The 18,948-nt window shown below is 39.0% G+C and overlaps 1 protein-coding gene and 1 pseudogene across 2 annotated transcripts in view; one reads left to right on the top strand and one right to left on the bottom strand.

The window, feature by feature from the left end:
* Nucleotides 1-18,948, bottom strand: part of SAMHD1 (SAM and HD domain containing deoxynucleoside triphosphate triphosphohydrolase 1) — a 136,164-nt gene that overhangs the window by 80,243 nt on the left and 36,973 nt on the right. Inside the window, exons 5-6 of one of the 2 annotated variants that reach the window (XM_077169399.1) lie at nucleotides 18,242-18,357; nucleotides 14,424-14,494 (exon numbers count right to left, since the gene is read on the bottom strand). The exons of the other annotated variant lie outside the window; for it this stretch is intronic. Coding sequence (XP_077025514.1) covers nucleotides 14,424-14,494; nucleotides 18,242-18,357 — 187 coding nt within the window. The remainder of the gene's footprint in view (nucleotides 1-14,423; nucleotides 14,495-18,241; nucleotides 18,358-18,948) is intronic. 2 annotated transcript variants of the gene reach the window in all.
* On the top strand, nucleotides 14,619-15,913 carry LOC143678150 (low molecular weight phosphotyrosine protein phosphatase pseudogene; annotated as a pseudogene).

The following is an 18,948-nucleotide window of genomic DNA, read 5'->3' as shown; positions in this document are numbered from 1 at the left end:
CGTAGGCAGGGGGAGGGTGGTGAGTCTGCTTGCTGTGTTGTCTGGAGAAAGAGGCCACATCTGAGCAACCAAAGAGGCTCTCCTGGGGGTGACTGTTAGGCCTAAATTTTAAGTAGACTTGCCTATCCTTTGTGGGGTTAAGTTTCATGTAAACAAACCCCAAGACTGGGGGCTCAGCCTATAGTTTTTGTTGTCGACACTGCTTGTGCAAATATCAAGAATTCAACTAGGGGAAGTTGAATATCTCCCCGTTCTCACCATTCCCCGAAGGGGACTTTGCAAATACTTTTCCACTCACTGAACAAATCACTCTGGGATTCACTGGGGCATCACTCTGGACAAACCAACAAAATCTCATGTCCTACTCAAGATTCCAAGTACTTATGGTGTTCAATCAAGCTATCTGCATAAGTTATATTAGGAAATGCACTAGTCAAAATATAAATCTTGAAAAAAACATTTTTTACTTTAGTCTCACACATAAGGTGAAATTTTAAAATATTAATTACCATCTATTTTCAGCACCCTGCATTAATGACATTCCTTTGTTCTTCTTCCTCATGCAAAAACATTTTTAAAATTTGTACAATTTAGTCACTATTATTATAGACTATAGGCATTCCTAGATTATACCATCTCAATCTTTAATGTCTATCTTTCTTTCTGATTTCATATGCCCCCAGCCTTCCTCCCACTATCATTCTCACATGCAGCTTCATTCAGTGTTTTAACATAATTGTATTACAGTTAGGTAGTATTGTGCTGTACATTTCTGAGTTTTTATATTCAGTCCTGTTGCACAATCTGTATCTCTACAGCTCCAATTACCCAATATCTTACCCTAGTTCCATCTCCTGATGGTCTCTGTTACCAATGAAATATTCCAAGTTTATTCACTAATGTCAGTTCATATCAGTGAGACCATACAGTATTCATCCTTTTGTTTTTGGGTAGTCTCAATCAGCACAATGTTCTCAAGGTCCATCCATGTTGTTACATACTTCATAACTTTATTCTGTCTTATAGCTGCATAATATTCCATTGTATGTACATACCACAGTTTCTTTAGCCATTCATCTGTTGATGGACATTTTGGCTGTTTCCATCTCTTTGCAATTGTAAATAATACTGCTATAAACACTGGTGTGCAAATATCCGTTTGTGTCTTTGCCCTTATGTCCTCTGAGTAGATATCTAGCAATGGTATTGCCGGGTCATATGGCAATTCTATATTCAGCTTTTTGAGGAACCGCCAAACTACCTTACACAGCTGTTGCACCATTTGACATTCTCACCAACAATGAATAAGTATGCCTATTTCTCCACATCCTCTCCAGCACTTGTCATTCTCTGTTTTATTGATAATGGTCATTCTGGTGGGTATGAGATGATATCTCATTGTGGTTTTGATTTGCATTTCTGTAATGGCCAGGGAAGTTGAGCATCTCTTCATGTGCCTTTTGGCCATTTAATTTCCCCTTCTGAGAAGCGTTTGCTTAAGTCTTTTTCCCATTTTATAATTGGATTGGCAGTCCTTTTTTTTTGTTGAGTTGAACAATCTCTTTATTAATTCTGGATATTAGACCTTTATCTGATATGTCATTTCCAAATATTGTCTCCCATTGTGTAGGCTGTCTTTTTACTTTCTTGATGAAGCTCTTTGAAGTGTAAAAGTGTTTAATTTTGAGGAGTTCCCATTTATTTATTTATTTATTTAGTGATCTTGCTGTGGGTGTAAGGTTTATAAAACTGCCTTCAAGTATAATATTTATAAAATATTTTCCTACATTTAATTCTAACTGTTTTATGGTCTTACACCTAATGTTTAGGTCTTGATCCATTTTGACTTAACTTTTGTATAGGGCATGATATATGGATCCTCTTTCATTCTTTTGCATATGGATATCCAGTTCTCTAGGCATCATTTATTGAAGAGAATGCTCTGTCCTAGGTGAGTTGGCTTTACTTCCTTATCCAAGATCAATCATCCATAGATGAGAGGGTCTATATCTGAACATTCTATTCAATTCCATTGGTCGATTTATCTATCTTTATGCCAGTATCATGCTGTTTTGACCACTGTAGCTTCATAATACGCCTTAAAGTCAGGCAGCGTGAGACCTCTGGCTTCATTTTTTTTCCTCAGGATACTTTTAGCAATTTGAGGCACCCTGTCCTTCCAGGTAAATTTGCTTATTGGTTTTTCTATTTCTGAAAAGTAAGTTGTTGTGATTTTTATTGGTATTGCATTGAATCTGTAAATCAATTTAGGTAGAAGTGATATCTTAACTATATTTAGTTTTCCAATCCATGAACATGGTATGCCCTTGCATCTATTTACGTATTCTGTGATTTCTTTTAACAATATCTTGTAGTTTTCTTTATATAGGCCTTTTGTCTCTTTAGTTAAATTTATTCCTAAATATTTTATTCTGTTGGTTGCAATTGTAAATGGAATTCGTTTCTTGATTTCCCCCTCAGATTATTCATTACTACTGTATAGAAACAGTACAGATTTTTTTTTTTTTACATGGGGAGGCACCAGGAATCGAACCTAGGTCCTCTGATATCGCAGGCAAGCATTCCTGCCTGCTGAGCCACCGTGGCCTACCCACACTACTGATTTTTGAATGTTGATCTTGTAACCTGCCACTTTGCTGTACTCGTTTATTAGCACTAGTAGTTTTGCTGTGGATTTTTCAGGGTTTTTGACATATAGTATCATATCTGCAAACACTGAGAGTTTTATTCTTCCTTTCCAATTTTTATGCCTTGCATTTATTTTTCTTGTCTAATTGCTCTGGCTAGAACTTCCAACACAATGTTGAATAATAGTGGTGATAGTGGACATCCTTGTCTTGTTCCTAATCTTAGAGGGAAAGTTTTCAGTTTTTCCCCATTGAGGATGATATTAGTTGTGGGTTTTTCCTATATTCCGTTTATCAGTTTAAGGAAGTTTGCTTCTATTCCTATCCTTTGAAGTGTTTTCAACAGAAAAGGATGTTGAATTTTCTCAACTGCCTTTTCTGCATCAATTCTGTATCAATTGAGATGATCATATGGTTTTTCTGCTTTGATTTGTTGATATGGTGTATTACATTAATTGCATTTCTTATGTTGAGCCATCCTTGTATACCTGGGATGAATCCTACTTAGTCATGATGTATAATTCTTTTAATATATCGATGGATTCGATTTGCTAGAATTTTGTCGAGGATTTTCGCATCTATGTTCCTTAGAGACATTGGTCTGTAGTTTTCATTTTTTGTAATATCTTTATTTGGCTTTGGTATGAGGGCGATGTTGGCTTCACAGAATGAATTAGGTAGCTGTCCCTCCTCCTCAATTTTTTTGAAGAGTATGAGCAGGATTGGTGCTAATTCTTTCTTCAATGTTTGGTACAATTCACATGTGAAACCATCTGATCCGGGACTTTTCTTTTTGGGGAGATTCTTAATGACTGATTCAGTTTCTTTACTTCTAACTGATTTGTTGAGGTTGTCTATTTCTTCTCGAGTCAAAGTTGGTATTTCATGCCTTTCTAGGAAGTTGTCCATTTCAACTATATTGTTGTATTTATTAGCATAAAGTTGTTCATATTATCCTGTTATTACTTCCTTTTTATTCTGTGGGGTCAGAGGTTATGTCTCCACTTCCATTTCTGATTTTATTTATTTGTATTCTCTCTCTTCTTCTTTTTGTCTATCTTGCTAAGGGTCCATCAATCTTATTGATTTTCTCATGCAACCAGCTTGTGGTTTGTGATATTCTCAATTGTTTTCCTGTTCTCAATTTCATTTATTTCTGCTTTAAACTGTGTTATTTCTTTCCTTATGCTTGCTTTGGGGTTAATATGCTGTTCTTTTCCTAGTTGTTCCAAGCGGACAGTTAATTCCTCGATTTTTGCCCTTTCTTCTTTTTTGATGTAGGCATTTAGGGCAATAAAATTCCCTTTTAGCACAGTGGCTTTGCTGCATCCCATAAATTTTGATATGTTGTGTTTTCATTTTCATTTACCTCGAAATATTTACTGATTTCCCTGGTAATTTCTTCCTTGATCCTCTGGCTGTTTATGAGTGTGCTGTTGAGCCTCCGCATATTTGTGAATTTTCAGGAACTCTGTCTATTACTGAGTTCCAACTTCATTGCTTTATGATCTGAGAAAGTGTTTTGTATGATTTCAATCTTTTTAAATTTATTGTGACTTGCTTTCTGAATCAGCATATGGTGTATCTTTGAGAATAATCCATGAACACTTGAGGAAAAGGTGTATCCTGCTGTTGTGGGGTGTAATGTTCTATAAATGTCTGTTAAGTCTAGCTCATTTATTGTATTATTCAAATTCTCTGTTTCTTTATTATTCTTCTGTCTAGATGTTGTCCTTTGATGAGAGTGGGGAATAGAACTCTCCAACTATTTTGGTAGATGTGTCTATTTCTCTTTTCAGTGTTTGCCACATATATTTTGGAGCATTATGGTTTGGTGCATAAATATGTATGACTGTTATGTCTTCATGCTGAATTGTTCCTTTGATTACTACGTAGTATCCATCTTTGTCTCTTTTAACTGTTTTACATTTGAAGTCTAATTTCTTGGATATTAGTATAGTTACTCCTGTTCTTTTCTGATTGTTATTTGCATGAAATATCTTTTCCCAACCTTTCACTTTCAACCTATGTTTATCTCTGGGTCTAAGATGTGTTTCCTGTAGACAGCATATAGATGGGTCCTGTTTTTTTTTTAATCCATTCTGCCAGTCTATGTCTTTTGATTGGGGTGTTCAATCCATTAACATTTAGTGTTATTACTGTATGTAGTAATTTCTTCTACCATTTTGCCTTTTGGATTTTATCTGTCATTTCTAATTTTCCTTCTGTTTACCTTTACTCATTCTCTTCATTTCTACACTGTTCTCCACACCTCTCTCCTCTGTCTTTTCGTATCTGTCTCTAGTGCTCCCTTTAGCATTTCTTGCAGAGCTGGACTCTTGGTCACAAATTCTCTCAGTGATTTTTGGTCTGAAAATGTTTTAATTTCTCCCTCCTTTTTGAAGGACAATTTTGCTGGATATAGGATTCTTGGTTGGCAGTTTTTCTTTTAGTAATTTAAATATATCATCCCACTGTCTTTTGCCTCCATGGTTTCTGCTGCGAAATCAACACATAGCCTTATTGGGTTTCCCTTGTATGTGATCGATTGTTTTTCTCTTGCAGCTTTCAATATCCTTTCTTTCTCTTTGACCTCCGACATTCTGATTAGTAAGTGTCTTGGAGTATGTCTATTTGGATCTATTCTCTCTGCGGTACGTGGCATTTTCTTGGATCTGTAACTTTAAGTCTTTGATAAGAGTTGGGAAATTTTCAGTGATAATTTCCTCCATTAGTTTTTCTCCTCTTTTTCCCTTCTCTTCTCCTTCTGGGACACCCACAACAAGTATATTCAGGCACTTCATATTGTCATTCAACTCCCTCATATTTTTCCATTTTTTTTCCCTATAGTTTCTGTTTCTTGTCAGATTTCAGATGTTCCGTCCTCCAGTTCACTAATCCCATGTTCTGCCTCTTGAAATCTAGCATTGTAGGTTTCCATTGTTTTTTTCATCTCTTCTACTCTGTCTTTCATTCCCATAAATGCTGTGATTTGTTGTTTCAGACTTTCAATTTCTTCCTTTCGTTCATTCCTTGACTTCTTTATATCCTCCCTCAATTCACTGATTGGGTTTTTGATGAGGTTTTCCATGTCTGTTTGTATATTCTGGATTAATTGTTAGAGCTCCTGTATCTTATTTGAATTTTTGGTTTGTTCCTTTGTCTGGGCCATATCTTCAATTTTCCTGGTGTGATTTGTTATTTTTTGCTGTTGTCTAGACATTTAATTACCTTAATTAGTTTATTCTGGAGATTTTTTCACTTCTTTAAACTGGGGTTTTTTTGCTGGATGAATTTCTTGTCTATCTGTTCTTTGACATTCAGTTTAGCTTTTTTTGGACCTGTAGGTTAGGTTTTGTTTAATAGATCAGAATTTTTCAGATCTTGTTTTCTTGTTTCCTGCCCTGCTTGTATGGTACCTTTTTTCCCTCACCCTTAGGAGGGTCTACATAGGTTTTATAGACCCAAACTGTATTTTCCTGGACTGAACTGGCCTCCTATTGGGGGGAAGGAGTCACCTGCATAGGATTTCCCTGAGGGTGAGAATCAGAAGGTTCAAAGACTTTCCTGGGAAGTTTCTGGACTCTGCTTTTCTGTTCCTGCCCAGTATGTGGTGCTTATCTGCCTGCGGGCCCCACCAACATAAGACGATGTGGTGCCTTTAACTTTGGCAGACTCTCCCTGCTGGGGGCGTGGTCAAGACAGAGGAGAGGGTGTAGGCTGGTTTTAATAGCTTCAAAGTTCAAAGCTCTGGGGTCTGAATTCCTTGAAGGAGGGATTCCAACTGAGTTGGGCTTCACCGCTCACCTGGGGGAGGCACAGGCTCCAGACAAGCCCTGAAACGAGCTTGTTTCTGCCTATGCCTGGCGCAGCTGCAGCCTGAGAAGCCCTACTGCTGAATCCAGAGGCAGTGAAGACTTTGTAGAAACACGGCCACAAAAAAACCTCTGTTCTTTTTCTTTTTGTCTTTTTCCATTAGCCCAATGAGTGACCCCTGCTTTGACCAGGTTCCCCTGAGGTGGGGGCCTAATTTTAGTAGGTAGAATTTGTTAATTAATTCCACGATTGGCGTTTGGTTGTATTCAGGCCCTGCTGCTGGTAAAGTCTCTTTCCTTTCCCCTATGGGAAGCAGCCTATGGGGGAGGGGCGCCAGCCGCTGCGGCTTGGGGAACTCACAGTTCTGGGGAGGCTTGCAGCCGGTCCACCTGATCCAGACTGGAATACACTGTGTGTCCGGTCACTGACATGGCCCCAGGAAGTATTCTGTGCTGTTTCTGGTTATTTAGTAGTTGTTCTGGAGAACGAACTAAAACACGCACATTACTAAACCGACATCTTGGCCCCTCCCAATGGGAAGCGTTTTAAGGAGGATTCAGAAGACAGCTCTTCTCCTACTTCGGCTGGCAAGCCTCTCCTGTGGAGTTCGTCCAGATCTTCCATCTGAATTGTCGGCTTCACAGCCTGCCCTGTGAATTTTGGACTCTGCGTTTCCATGGTCACATGAGACACTTTTATAAATTTTATACTTTTGAGTGTTCACTGTTGATTCTGTTTCTATAGAGAACCCTAATACATCTTGGCACCAGGAATGGTTCTTAAGAAACAAAAGAGGCAGGGAGAATTGGACAGGCGGTCTCCTCAAGTTGCGGCGGCTGGCGCCACTCCCCATGTGGGGCCCCCCGGACCAGCTGGGAGAATTGGATCAGAGGTCCCCCAAACCGCAGCGGCCGGCGCCCCCCCCGCCATGCTTGGCGTCCGGGCCGGCTGGGAGATTTGGACCGGCACTCCCCCAAGCCGCAGCGGCCGGCGCCCCCCCGCCATGCTTGGCGTCCCGGGCCAGCTGGGTGATTTGGATAGGCACTCCCCCAAGCCGCGGTGGCCGGCGCCCCCCCACCACGTGCGGATTCCCGGGCTGGCTAGGAGATCCGGATCGGCACTCCCCTAAAGCCACTTCGGCTGGCGACCTTCCCCCACAGCGAGAGTTTTCCAAAGTTAAAGGAGCCACAGCATCTTTTACCGGTGGGACCCGCAGACAGACGAGCACCACGAGCGCCACCTACTGGGCAGGATAAGAAAAACAGAGTCCAGAGATTTCACAGAAAAATCTTTCAACCTGCTGGGTCCCACACCCAGGGAAATCTGATTAAATGCCCAGACGCCAGCAGAAAATAACGGATCACGCTCAGAAAATTGAAGATATGGCCCAGTCAAAGGAACAAACCAATAGTTCAAATGAGATACAGGAGCTGAGACAACTAATGCTGAATATACGAACAGAAATGGAAAACCCCTTCAAAAACCAAACCAATAAATTGAGGGAGGACATGAAGAAGACATGGGCTGAACAAAAAGAAGAAATAGAAAAACTGAAAAAACAAATCACAGAACTTATGGGAGTGAAGGACAAAGTAGAAAAGATGGAAAAAACAATGGATACCGACAATGATAGATTTAAAGAGACAGAAGCTAGAATTAGTGAACCGGAGGATGGAACATCTGAATTCCAAAAAGAAACAAAAACTATAGGGAAAAGAATGGAAAAATTTGAACAGGGGATCAGAGAACTGAATGACAATATGAAGCGCACAAATATACGTGTTGTGGGTGTCCCAGAGGAGAAGAGAAGGGAAAAGGAGGAGAAAAACTAATGGAAGAAATTATCACTGAAAATTTCCCAACTCTTATGAAAGACGTAAAATTACAGATCCAAGAAGTGCAGCGCACCCCAAAAAGAATAGACCCGAATAGGCATTCTCCAAGACACTTACTAGTTAGAATGTCAGAGGTCAAAGAGAAAGAGAGGATCTTGAAAGCAGCAAGAGAAAAACAATCTGTCACATACAAGGGAAACCCAATAAGACTATGTGTAGATTTCTCAGCAGAAACCATGGAAGCTAGAAGACAGTGGGATGATATATTTAAATTACTAAAAGAGAAAAACTGCCAACCAAGACTTCTATATCCAGCAAAATTGTCCTTCAAAAATGAGGGAGAAATTAAAACATTTTCAAACAAAAAGTCACTGACAGAATTTGTGACCAAGAGACCAGCTCTGCAAGAAATACTAAAGGGAGCACTAGAGTCAGATACGAAAAGACAGAAGAGAGAGGTATGGAGTAAATTGTAGAAAGAAGGAAAATCAGATATGATATATATAATACAAAAGGTAAAATGGTAGAGGAAAGTATTACCCAAACAGTAATAACACTAAATGTTAATGGACTGAATTCCCCAATGAAAAGGCATAGACTGGCAGAATGGATTAAAAAACAGGATCCTTCTATATGCTATCTACAGGAAACACATCTTAGACCCAAAGATAAACATAGGTTGAAAGTGAAAGGTTGGGAAAAGATATTTCATGCAAATCACAACCAGAAAAGAGCAGGAGTGGCTATACTAATATCCAACAAATTAGACTTCAAATGTAAAACAGTTAAAAGAGACAAAGAAGGACACTATCTACTAATAAAAGGAACAATTAAACAAGAAGACATAACAATCATAAATATTTATGCACCGAACCAGAATGCCCCAAAATACATGAGGAATACACTGCAAACACTGAAAAGGGAAATAGACACATATACCATAATAGTTGGAGACTTCAATTCACCACTCTCATCAATGGACAGAACATCTAGACAGAGGAGCAATAAAGAAATAGAGAATCTGAATATTACTATAAATGAGCTAGACTCCACAGACATTTATAGGACATTACATCCCACAACAGTAGGATACACCTTTTTCTCAAGTGCTCATGGATCATTCTGAAAGATAGACCATATGGTGGGTCACAAAGCAAGTCTTAACATTTAAAAAGATTGAAATCATATACAACACTTTCTCGGATCATAAAGGAATGAAGTTGGAAATCAATAATAGGCGGAGTGCCAGAAAATTCACAAATACGTGGAGGCTCAACAACCCACTCTTAAACAACGAGTGGGTCAAGGAAGAAATTGCAAGAGAAATTAGTAAGTATCTTGAGGCGAATGAAAATGAAAACACAACATATCAAAACCTCTGGGACGCAGCAAAGGCAGTGCTAAGAGGGAAATTTATTGCCCTAAATGCCTATATCAGAAAAGAAGAAAAGGCAAAAATTCAGGAATTAACTTTCCACTTGGAAGAACTGGAGAAAGAACAGCAAACTAACCCCAAAGCAAGCAAATGGAAAGAAATAACAAAGATTACAGCAGAAATAAATGAAACTGAAAACATGAAAACTATGGAGAAAAAAAAAAGAAAAGAATCATAAAAATGTGCTTTTCTTAGTGGTTTTCTACTCTGACTGGACTCAAAGGCACTAAGGACTCTGATTCCCATAATTAGAATGACACTCCCAATCCATGGAGTGAGTTGGCAAAACAGATACTCAAAATATCACCATTTGATTTCCCTAATGCTTCGCTAGTACAAAGCCAGGCTCTGGGGGATAATGTTTTTGACACCTTTACAGAGTTTTGTGGAAATAAGAGGTATAGAGATGTTGGCTGATTCTTGTTAGATACACTGGATACATTAAGGAGTGAAAGGGTTGGAATTAAGGCTTCAAAGGAGAAGCTTAAGTGCATTCTGATAGATGCAGACGTTTCCATGAGTATCCTGAAGGAAAATCTCATTTCCTGTAGTCATAGACTTGAGATCTCTGAAAATCAGACTCAGAATCTTATTGTTAGAGTAGCAACTTTACAAAATAAATTGAAATCTCAGTGTTGCATGGTGTCTGCCGTTAAGGTGAGGGCACTGATTGGAAAGGAGTGGGACCCTGAAAAATGGAATGGTGACGTATGGATTGATAATGATGTCAGGGGTGAGACTGAAACCCTCAGTCAGGCTGAGTCTTCTCTAGATAACCCTGTAATAGTCTGTCTGCCCTGAGGACACAGCTGGCCACCTCCAGCCTGCCTTGAGGAGTTGGCCACCCAACCTCCTCCTGAAGGGATTAGCTCTAGAGTGATTAATCCTGTTTCACCAGATGAAACTGCCAATGAAGGCCCTGAAGCAAATGGCTTGGACAATATTTCTAATTCTTTTCATGACACCCCCATCACCCCTCATTTCTTCCAGACCTATAACTAGACTAAAGTCCCAATGGAGTTTTAGCTGAGGTACGTCTCACAGTGGGTCCAGTGGACCCCAAACCCATTCTGTAGTTACTTCCCAAGTTTCAGAATGTATAATTGGTATAGACATACTGAGCAACTGGCAGAATCCACACATTGGCTAACTCATGCAATGACAGCTATTATGGTAGGCAAGGCCAAGTGGAACCCACTAGAACTGCCACTACTTGGCAAAATAGTAAATCAGAAGCAATACCGGATTCCTGGAGGGATTGCAGAGATCACTGCCACTCTTAAGGACTTGAAGGGTGCAGGGGTGGTGATTCCCACCACATCCCCATTCAACTCTCCTATTTGGCCTGTGCAGAAAACAGATGGGTCTTGGAGGATGACAGCAGATTATCATAAACTCAACCAGGTGGTAACTCCAATTGCAGCTGCTGTTTCATATGTGGTATCATTGCTGGAGCAAATCAATACATCCCCTGGTACCTGGTATGCAGCTATTGATCTCACAAATACTTTTTTCTCAATAGCTATTAGTTAGGACCACCAGAAACAGTTTGCCTTCAGCTGCAAAGGTCAGCAATATACTTTTACTGTCCTATTTCAGTGGTATATCATCTCTCCAGCCGTATGTCATAATTTTGTCCACAAGGACCTTGATCGTTTCTCCTTTCCACAAGACATCAAACTGGTCCATTATATTGATGATATCCTGTTGACTGGACCTAGTGAGCAAGAAGTAGCAACTACTCTAGACTTACTGGTAAGGCATTTGCGTGTGAGAGGATGGGAGATAAAGTTAACAGGGGGTTCAACCTCAGTGAACTTTCTAAGTACCCAATGGTGTGGGGCATGTTGAGATATCTCTTCTAAGGTGAGGATAAGTTGCTGCATCTGGTCCCTCCCATGACCGAAAAAGAGGCACAACGCCTAGTTGGTCTCTTTGAAATTTGGCAACAACATGTTCCTCATTTGGGTGTGCTACTCTGGCCCATTTATCAAGTGACCAGAAAAGCTGCTCATTTTGACTGGGGACCTGAAAAAGAGGAGGATATGAGACAGGTCCAGGCTGCTATACAAGCTGCTCTGCCACTTGGACCATATTATTCAGTAGATCCAATGGTGCTGGAAGTGTCAGTGGCAAACAGAGATACTGTCTGGAGCCTTTGCCAGGCACCTATAGGAGAATCACAACACAGACTCTTAGGATTTTGGAGCAAAGCCTTACCATCTACTGCAGATAACTACTCTCCTTTTGAGAAACAGCTTTTGGCCTGCTACTGGGTTTAGTAGATACTGAATGCTTAACCATGGGCCACCAAGTAACCATGAGACCTGAGTTGCCTATCATGAGCTGGCTGTTGTTTGACCCACCAAGCCATAGAGCTGGGCGTGTGCAGCAGCACTCTATTGTAAAATGGAAATGGTATATACGAGGTAGGGCCAGAGCAGGTCCTGAAGTCACAAGTAACATGAAGAAGAAGCCCAAATGCCCATGGTCTCCACTCCTGCCACATTACCTTCTCTTACCCAGACAATAGCTATGGCCTCTTGGGGAGTTCCTTACAGTGAATTGACTGAGGAAGAGAAAACTCGGGCCTGGTTTACAGATGGTCCAGCACGATATGCAGGTATCACCTGAAAGTGGACAGCTGCAGCACTACAACCCCTGTCTGGAGTGTCCTTGAAGGACAGTGGTGAGGGGAAATCCTCCCACTGGGCAGAACTGCTGGTTGTTCATTTTGTTTGGAAGGAAAACTGGCCAGAGGTGCATTTGTATACTGACTCACAGGCTGTTGCTAATGGTTTGGCTGGAGGGTCAGGGACTTGGAAAGACAATAATTGGGAAATTGGAATGGTGAGAGTGGGGAGAAATTCAACTTCCCCAAGTTGAATTCTTTTTTTTTTAAGGGGATCCGGAGATATCAGTCTTCAGACAAGTTTATTTTTAGCCAAGTACAAAATTATATACTAGAAAGAAAGGTAATAAAGGTTGTTTGCATGCAAAAGCTATATATTGTAAAAATAAGTTCCAGGAAGTAAATACTTTTAACGCTAGGATGTTGATTTCCCTTAAGCAGGTCTCTTCCACCCTCATTGTTCTTTATTTGCATATCTCAGCCTCTGTTGAAATTCCAGATCCTGAAAGCTGAAGTCTGCATTTTCTCACAGACTTGTGTTTGCAAGCTTTAGGTTAAACAATAAACTTTTTAACTCCTATAAACAACCAGTTCTTTCTTCTAATGCTAATATTAATTTGTAAACAGATAAGGAAAAGAGCAAATGTGTTGGAATGTAGGTATCCTAAATCTAAGGTTTCAACATCTAGTACAAAGTAAGAGCCAAATATTCCAAATATTCCCAATTCAATCATTGGGAAATTGGAATGGTGAGAGTGGGGAGAAATTCAACTTCCCCAAGTTGAATTCTTGATATTCTCACAAGCAGTGTGGACAACCAAAGCTATCGGCTGAGCCCCCAGTCTTGGGGTTTGTTCACATGAAATTTAACCCCACAAAGGATAGGTCAAGTCTACTTATAATTTAGGCCTAAGAGTCACCCCCAAGAGAGCCTCTTTTGTTGCTCAGATGTGGCCTCTCTCTCCAGCCAACACGACAAGCAGTCTCACCACCCTCCTCCTCTCTGCGTCGGACATGACTCCCAGGGGTGTGGACCTTCCTGGCAACGTGGGACAAAGATCCTGGAATGAGCTGAGACTCAGCATCAAGGAACTGAGAAAAACCCTAGAATGAGCTGAGAATTAACATCAAGGGATTGAGAGAAACTTCTCGACCAAAAGGGGGAAGAATAAAATGAGACAAAGTGTCAATGGCTGAGAGATTCAGCCAAGGGGAGTGTCTTCTACAATGGGTGATACGCAATCTAATCACTGGAAGCCTTTGAAGGAGGATTCAGAAGAGACAGGCCCTCTTCCTGCTTCAACTGGTAAGCCTCTCCAGTGGAGTTTGTCCAGATAATCCAGTGGAATTGTCAGCTTTACAACCTGCCCTCTGGATTTTGGACTCTGCATTCCCGCGGTCACATGAGACACTTTTATAAATTTTATATTTGCGAGTGTTCCTGTTGATTTTGTTTCTCTAAAGAACCCTAACTAATACAACATATGATACTTTTCAGTATATATTATTATTCTTTCCCACCCTAGGTTCCAGAAATACAATGTGGTAAAAACTGGGGAAGCAACCTATCTTTATTTTTCAAAGATATGGGTCAGTCACCTGTAAATAACTTATTAGAAATGGTTCACTTATAATATTTGGTGGACCTTGGCTGGTATCAATTATTTCATGGTTATAACAAAAGCAGCAAAACTAGAGTTAGCCTTCTACATTTTTATTTTACAGTAGTGTGTAAAGTTGAAAGAGAATTAAACTGGAAGCTGGCAAATAGTGTTTTCCAGCACTGCCTCTACTTTTCAACAGTTCTGTGATTTGAGGCACATCAATTCACCTCTGTGAGCCTCAAGTTTCCTTACTTGTAAAAGGGGGATTCTTTCCTTGCAGATTACAATGAGGAACAAAAGAAAAGATATATAACAACATATTCATATATATGAAAGCACACTGAAAACTTCAACAGGAAGTATACTATAACAAGGCATAAGTTCAAAACAGATAATTTAACTAAATAGCCTGCTTAAACAGTATTTCTTTCTATTGAATATATGAATACATACCGTCCATTTTACCTCTGGGCGAGCAAGTGGAATAAATCTTCCATCAAACATGTGAGAAAATGGCCCATGACCTTAAAAACAAAAGCTGCCTTAGAAACTTGCAAAATCTTTGAAAACTGGAAAAACTGAATTCATTTTTTCATATTTTTAGTTAAACTTGAGTATCAACAAAAAGCATTAACCTAGAAATACACCATGAAAAGGACAAATGCTTCCTTACCATTTTCTGAAACAAGAGAACAGGAAGCAAAACTATATAGGGAAGTAAGCTCTTCACAGATGGGTCCTGAGTCATCTATGATGACTTTAAGCTTTACTTAGAGCTGTAGTAAATCTGATGAGAGGAATTTTGTGTAACTAAAAGGAATGTTAATGCCAATGTCTTTTGGCATCTTCAAAGTGAATATTTGTGGAGCAAAGCAGCAGCGTTAGGACACCCACTGGGCTACAGGAACAAAATATTACAACTTTTCTATATTACTCTTATTCTTTAAAAACACGTATTTTACAGAAATTTTGTAATGTACATAACATTTTATAATAAATATATATACATGGAGGCTGTATCTCATTTTTTTACTGTGACATGGGCAATCAAAAGTGTTTGGAGATCACTGGTTTCTTATCCAAAGTAATTTCAAAGTCCCACAATGTTTAATAAATGGACTTTGTTGGGGCACAACTCAAAATTGTCAGAATTTCCCTAGAAGTGAGTTAAGCAGCTAGAGAGAGAGCTCATCTTGGCCAGCCCTGGGTCTTTTTTGCACACTGCCGGAGCACTTATTACTATAGTGCTCAGACTTCTGGAGACTGGCAAAGGTTTCCAGTGATTCCTTCTCAAAAATATCAAGAATCATGAATATGCAACTATGTGATGATATTGAGAATTACTGAATATATATGTAGAACAGAATTATATGTTAATGTTTTGTTTGTTTGTTCTTAATTTTTTTAAATAAATAAATAAATAAATAAAAATTACCAAGAATCGATCTTTCTTGCGGCTGAGAATTTGGCAGGGCGACTGCCCAAATTGGTGCTGTGTGTATGTCTGGGTAACATTTGTTGGTCACCCATTGCAGAAGCAGTTTTCAGAAAACATGTAACTAATCAAATTATTTCAGATAAATGGAGAATAGACAGTGCCGCAACATCCACTTACAAGCTAGGAGACCCTCCTGATTATCGAGGGCAAACCTGCATGAAGGAGCACGATATTCCTGTGAATCACGCTGCCTGGCAGATTACCAAAGAAGACTTTGCCACATTTGTTTATATACTGTGTATGGATGAAGGCAATCTGAGAGGTTCGAATAGAAAAAGTAGTGAAGTTAAAAACCGTAAGGCAAAAATTGAAATACTAGAGAGCTATGATCCACAAAAAACAACTTATTATTGAAGATCCCTATTATGGGAATGACTCGGACTTTGAGAATGTGTACCAGCAGTGTGTTAGGGACTGCAAAGCATTTTTGGAGAAGTCACAGTAAAGCTGTATCCATTCGTTGCTGAGGGCCAACAATGATTAACATCTTTCAGTGATGTTCTAGGTTTTTCAACCAGTGTGCTAAAAGTGTAATGTTTCATAGTTCAAGGCCACAACTTTTTTTTCAATTGACTTGGTTATCTTAAAACATAACTGTAGCTGGAAATCAATGTTGTGTTTGCAGAAGAATAAATAAAAGTCTCTGATTCAGCTTATGGAGTACTATTAAACGTTCTTAAACAAATTGGACCTCTTTTCTTGCTCTGATTACAAAAATAGTGCAACAAACAAAATAGAACCACAAAATACGATGTTTTGTGTATTTTTTAACAATCGTTTCTTTTCCAGTGTTTAACCTTAAGCTACTATCCAGCGACAGTTTGCCTTCTAATATGCTTAATTTATAATCTTAGTAAATAATTAAGCATCACTTTCAGGCACAAGTCAATATCTGAGCCCACTAAGACTTCTAAATAATCTACATCTTTATTAAGCCAATATGTGCAACTTGATGGACAAATGTCTTCTCTTTATCTATACCACCTCTTTTTTTTTTTATCCCAAGGCCTTTTATTGAATTACAGACTACCCTAGTGATAGCCTTTCACAATCCAGATTGCAGGTCTTCTGATTCACACATACCCAGAGTGAACATCCATTTGTTAAAAGGAGAGGAACCAGAACAATTTATGGTATAAATCTTTAGCATGAGTCTTAATTTTTCTTTATCTAATTTATTTCATGAGGAAATCAACTTTTTGCTCCCATTTGGACCACGTTGCCTCTGAAAACTTAATTTTATCCAGAAAGGACACTGTATGCTGTTTCATCGTATACTTACTTAGTTTGACAAATGTGTCTGCTTTATGTGCACATATAACACAAATGTCAAATACATATTGGCTTATATGGGAAATACAGTTTAAAACGTCGGAAAAAGAGAATTCTATTATGTGTGAGGTCCTTAAAATTTCGTGTTCTTCCATCACTGTTTCATTTATAGGTAATTACTGTATACTTTGAGATAACTGTAATTTCAAATTCATTTGGCTATAAAGCAGAGAAGGTTGTTTTCAAAACAAACTGGGGAGTATAAAAATACAATTGAGATATAAAAAAAAATACCAATTTTCTTCTTAATTTATCATCTATAGGGGTTCTGGTCCTACTGAAATCTCCTAGGAGATTGAGCTGTCCAAGGTAATTTAGGGAAGAGAGTGCCCTATCCTCTTCACATGGATATGCAACTGATACCCCTCCCCCTCTTTGTTAGTCCTGAGGGCATATATTAATTCTCAAGCTTCTTTAAAATGTAGGAATAAACTACAAAGATACCAGTAAAAGCTGAAGTGATTAAAAGGACCAGGATAGTTCCTTTTCTCTTTCTTTGTCAAAGGAAAACAACACTATTCTTCTACTTGGATTTAAGTGGCCTATGACTCACAGGGGTCTGAGAAGAAAAGGAAATCTCAAAACCTGTTGTGAATCTGCTGCAGATTAGGTATTCTAGGTATAAGAACAATGGATTTGACAAAGTAATTAAAGGGAAAATGGCAATTTTATTCAACAAGACAGATAAATGAAAAATCAAATTCATATCATCCTAAACAAAGTAGTCAGAAAATCTCATTATCAGTGTTCTACTATAACTTATAACAAAGAAGTTTACTTTGAGAAATTCACTGAAAGGTACAAGAAAATAAAACAGCAATAATTTGGGCTTATGAGTTATTCTGGGACGAAACAGTGGTACATTTATATTGATGTTAACTGAAAAACAAAAACAGAACTTAGTATTTCTTCTGGTTTGCCTGGTTATTATATTACAATGTGTGTTAGTTAGAGTCAGTTGTCAACTTGGCCAGGTGAGCATACCTAGTCTTGTTGCTGTGGACATAAGCTAACGGTAAACCTCATCTGTTGCTAGTTACATCTGCAGTCAGCTAGGAGGCACGTCCGCTGCAGTGAGTGACCTTTGACTTAATTGAGAGAGAACAACATAGCACAGCCTAAGCAGCTTGGCATTCCTCATCTCAGCACTTGCAGCTCAGTCCAGGCCTTTGGAGATGCAGAAAGAAGTCACCCCGGGGAAAGTTGTTGGAACCCAGGGGCCTGGAGAGAAGACCAGCAGAGACCATCCTGTACCTTCCACGTAAGAAAGAACCTCAGATGAAAGTTAGCTGCCTTTCCTCTGAAGAACTAACAAAATAAACCCCTTTTTATTAAAAGTCAATCTGTCTCTGGTGTGTTGCATTCCGGCAGCTAGCAAACTAGAACACAATGGGAGGTAACACATTATGGCTTTACATGACTGATTCTTTGCACAGCTTACCGAGATCATGGCAGAGCCCAGCGATCTGAACACAGAGCACATCTCGCTCATTTATCTGCAGCTCTGGTTGTTTTTCACGGAGGGCACGAACTAGACATCCTGCTAAATAGCCTACCCTGCACAGCAAAAATAAATAAATAAAAATTTAAAAAGTCACTTTTCCCATCTGAAAGATGTGCAATACTTCTGATCCTGGGGAACTTTAATATTAGATTTCTCAAACATTCTAGTAAGATCTCTAGGGCAACTTTACAAAATAGTCTATTTCAGAATTAAGTAGAAGCATACTCAAAAAGAATCCCAATAACAGTTCTCTAGGTTTGTAATGCTTACAATACACAATGAAATGAAGTACCTGGCAAATGTTAAATGTACCCCCAGTACTTTCCTCTGAAAGTAGCTCCTGTTTGAATACAATATCTTTCTTCTCCCATGAAACCTGAGCTCCAAAAGGATAAAGACAATTTCTATCTTGTTTGTGGTTTGGTAGGCTTGCTAAGTGTTTGATAAATATTTCTTGATGAATGAATGAACATTTGAGTATAGACACGCGTTTTTGGGTAATTAAAAATGCTTCGAACTGATAAAAAAACAAAGTAACGCATTTTCTGAAAATTTGGAAAACTGTCCAGTTCTTCCTTGCCCATGTCATCCTGGCTCTACATTTTATAATAGAAAAGCAGACCAAAATCTTGACTTGGTTATAT

This window comes from Tamandua tetradactyla, chromosome 1 (assembly GCF_023851605.1).
Source record: "Tamandua tetradactyla isolate mTamTet1 chromosome 1, mTamTet1.pri, whole genome shotgun sequence".
Taxonomy (NCBI): domain Eukaryota; kingdom Metazoa; phylum Chordata; class Mammalia; order Pilosa; family Myrmecophagidae; genus Tamandua; species Tamandua tetradactyla.
The sequence above is the reverse complement of the archived record's forward strand: the minus strand, read 5'-3'. Positions and strand labels throughout refer to the sequence as shown.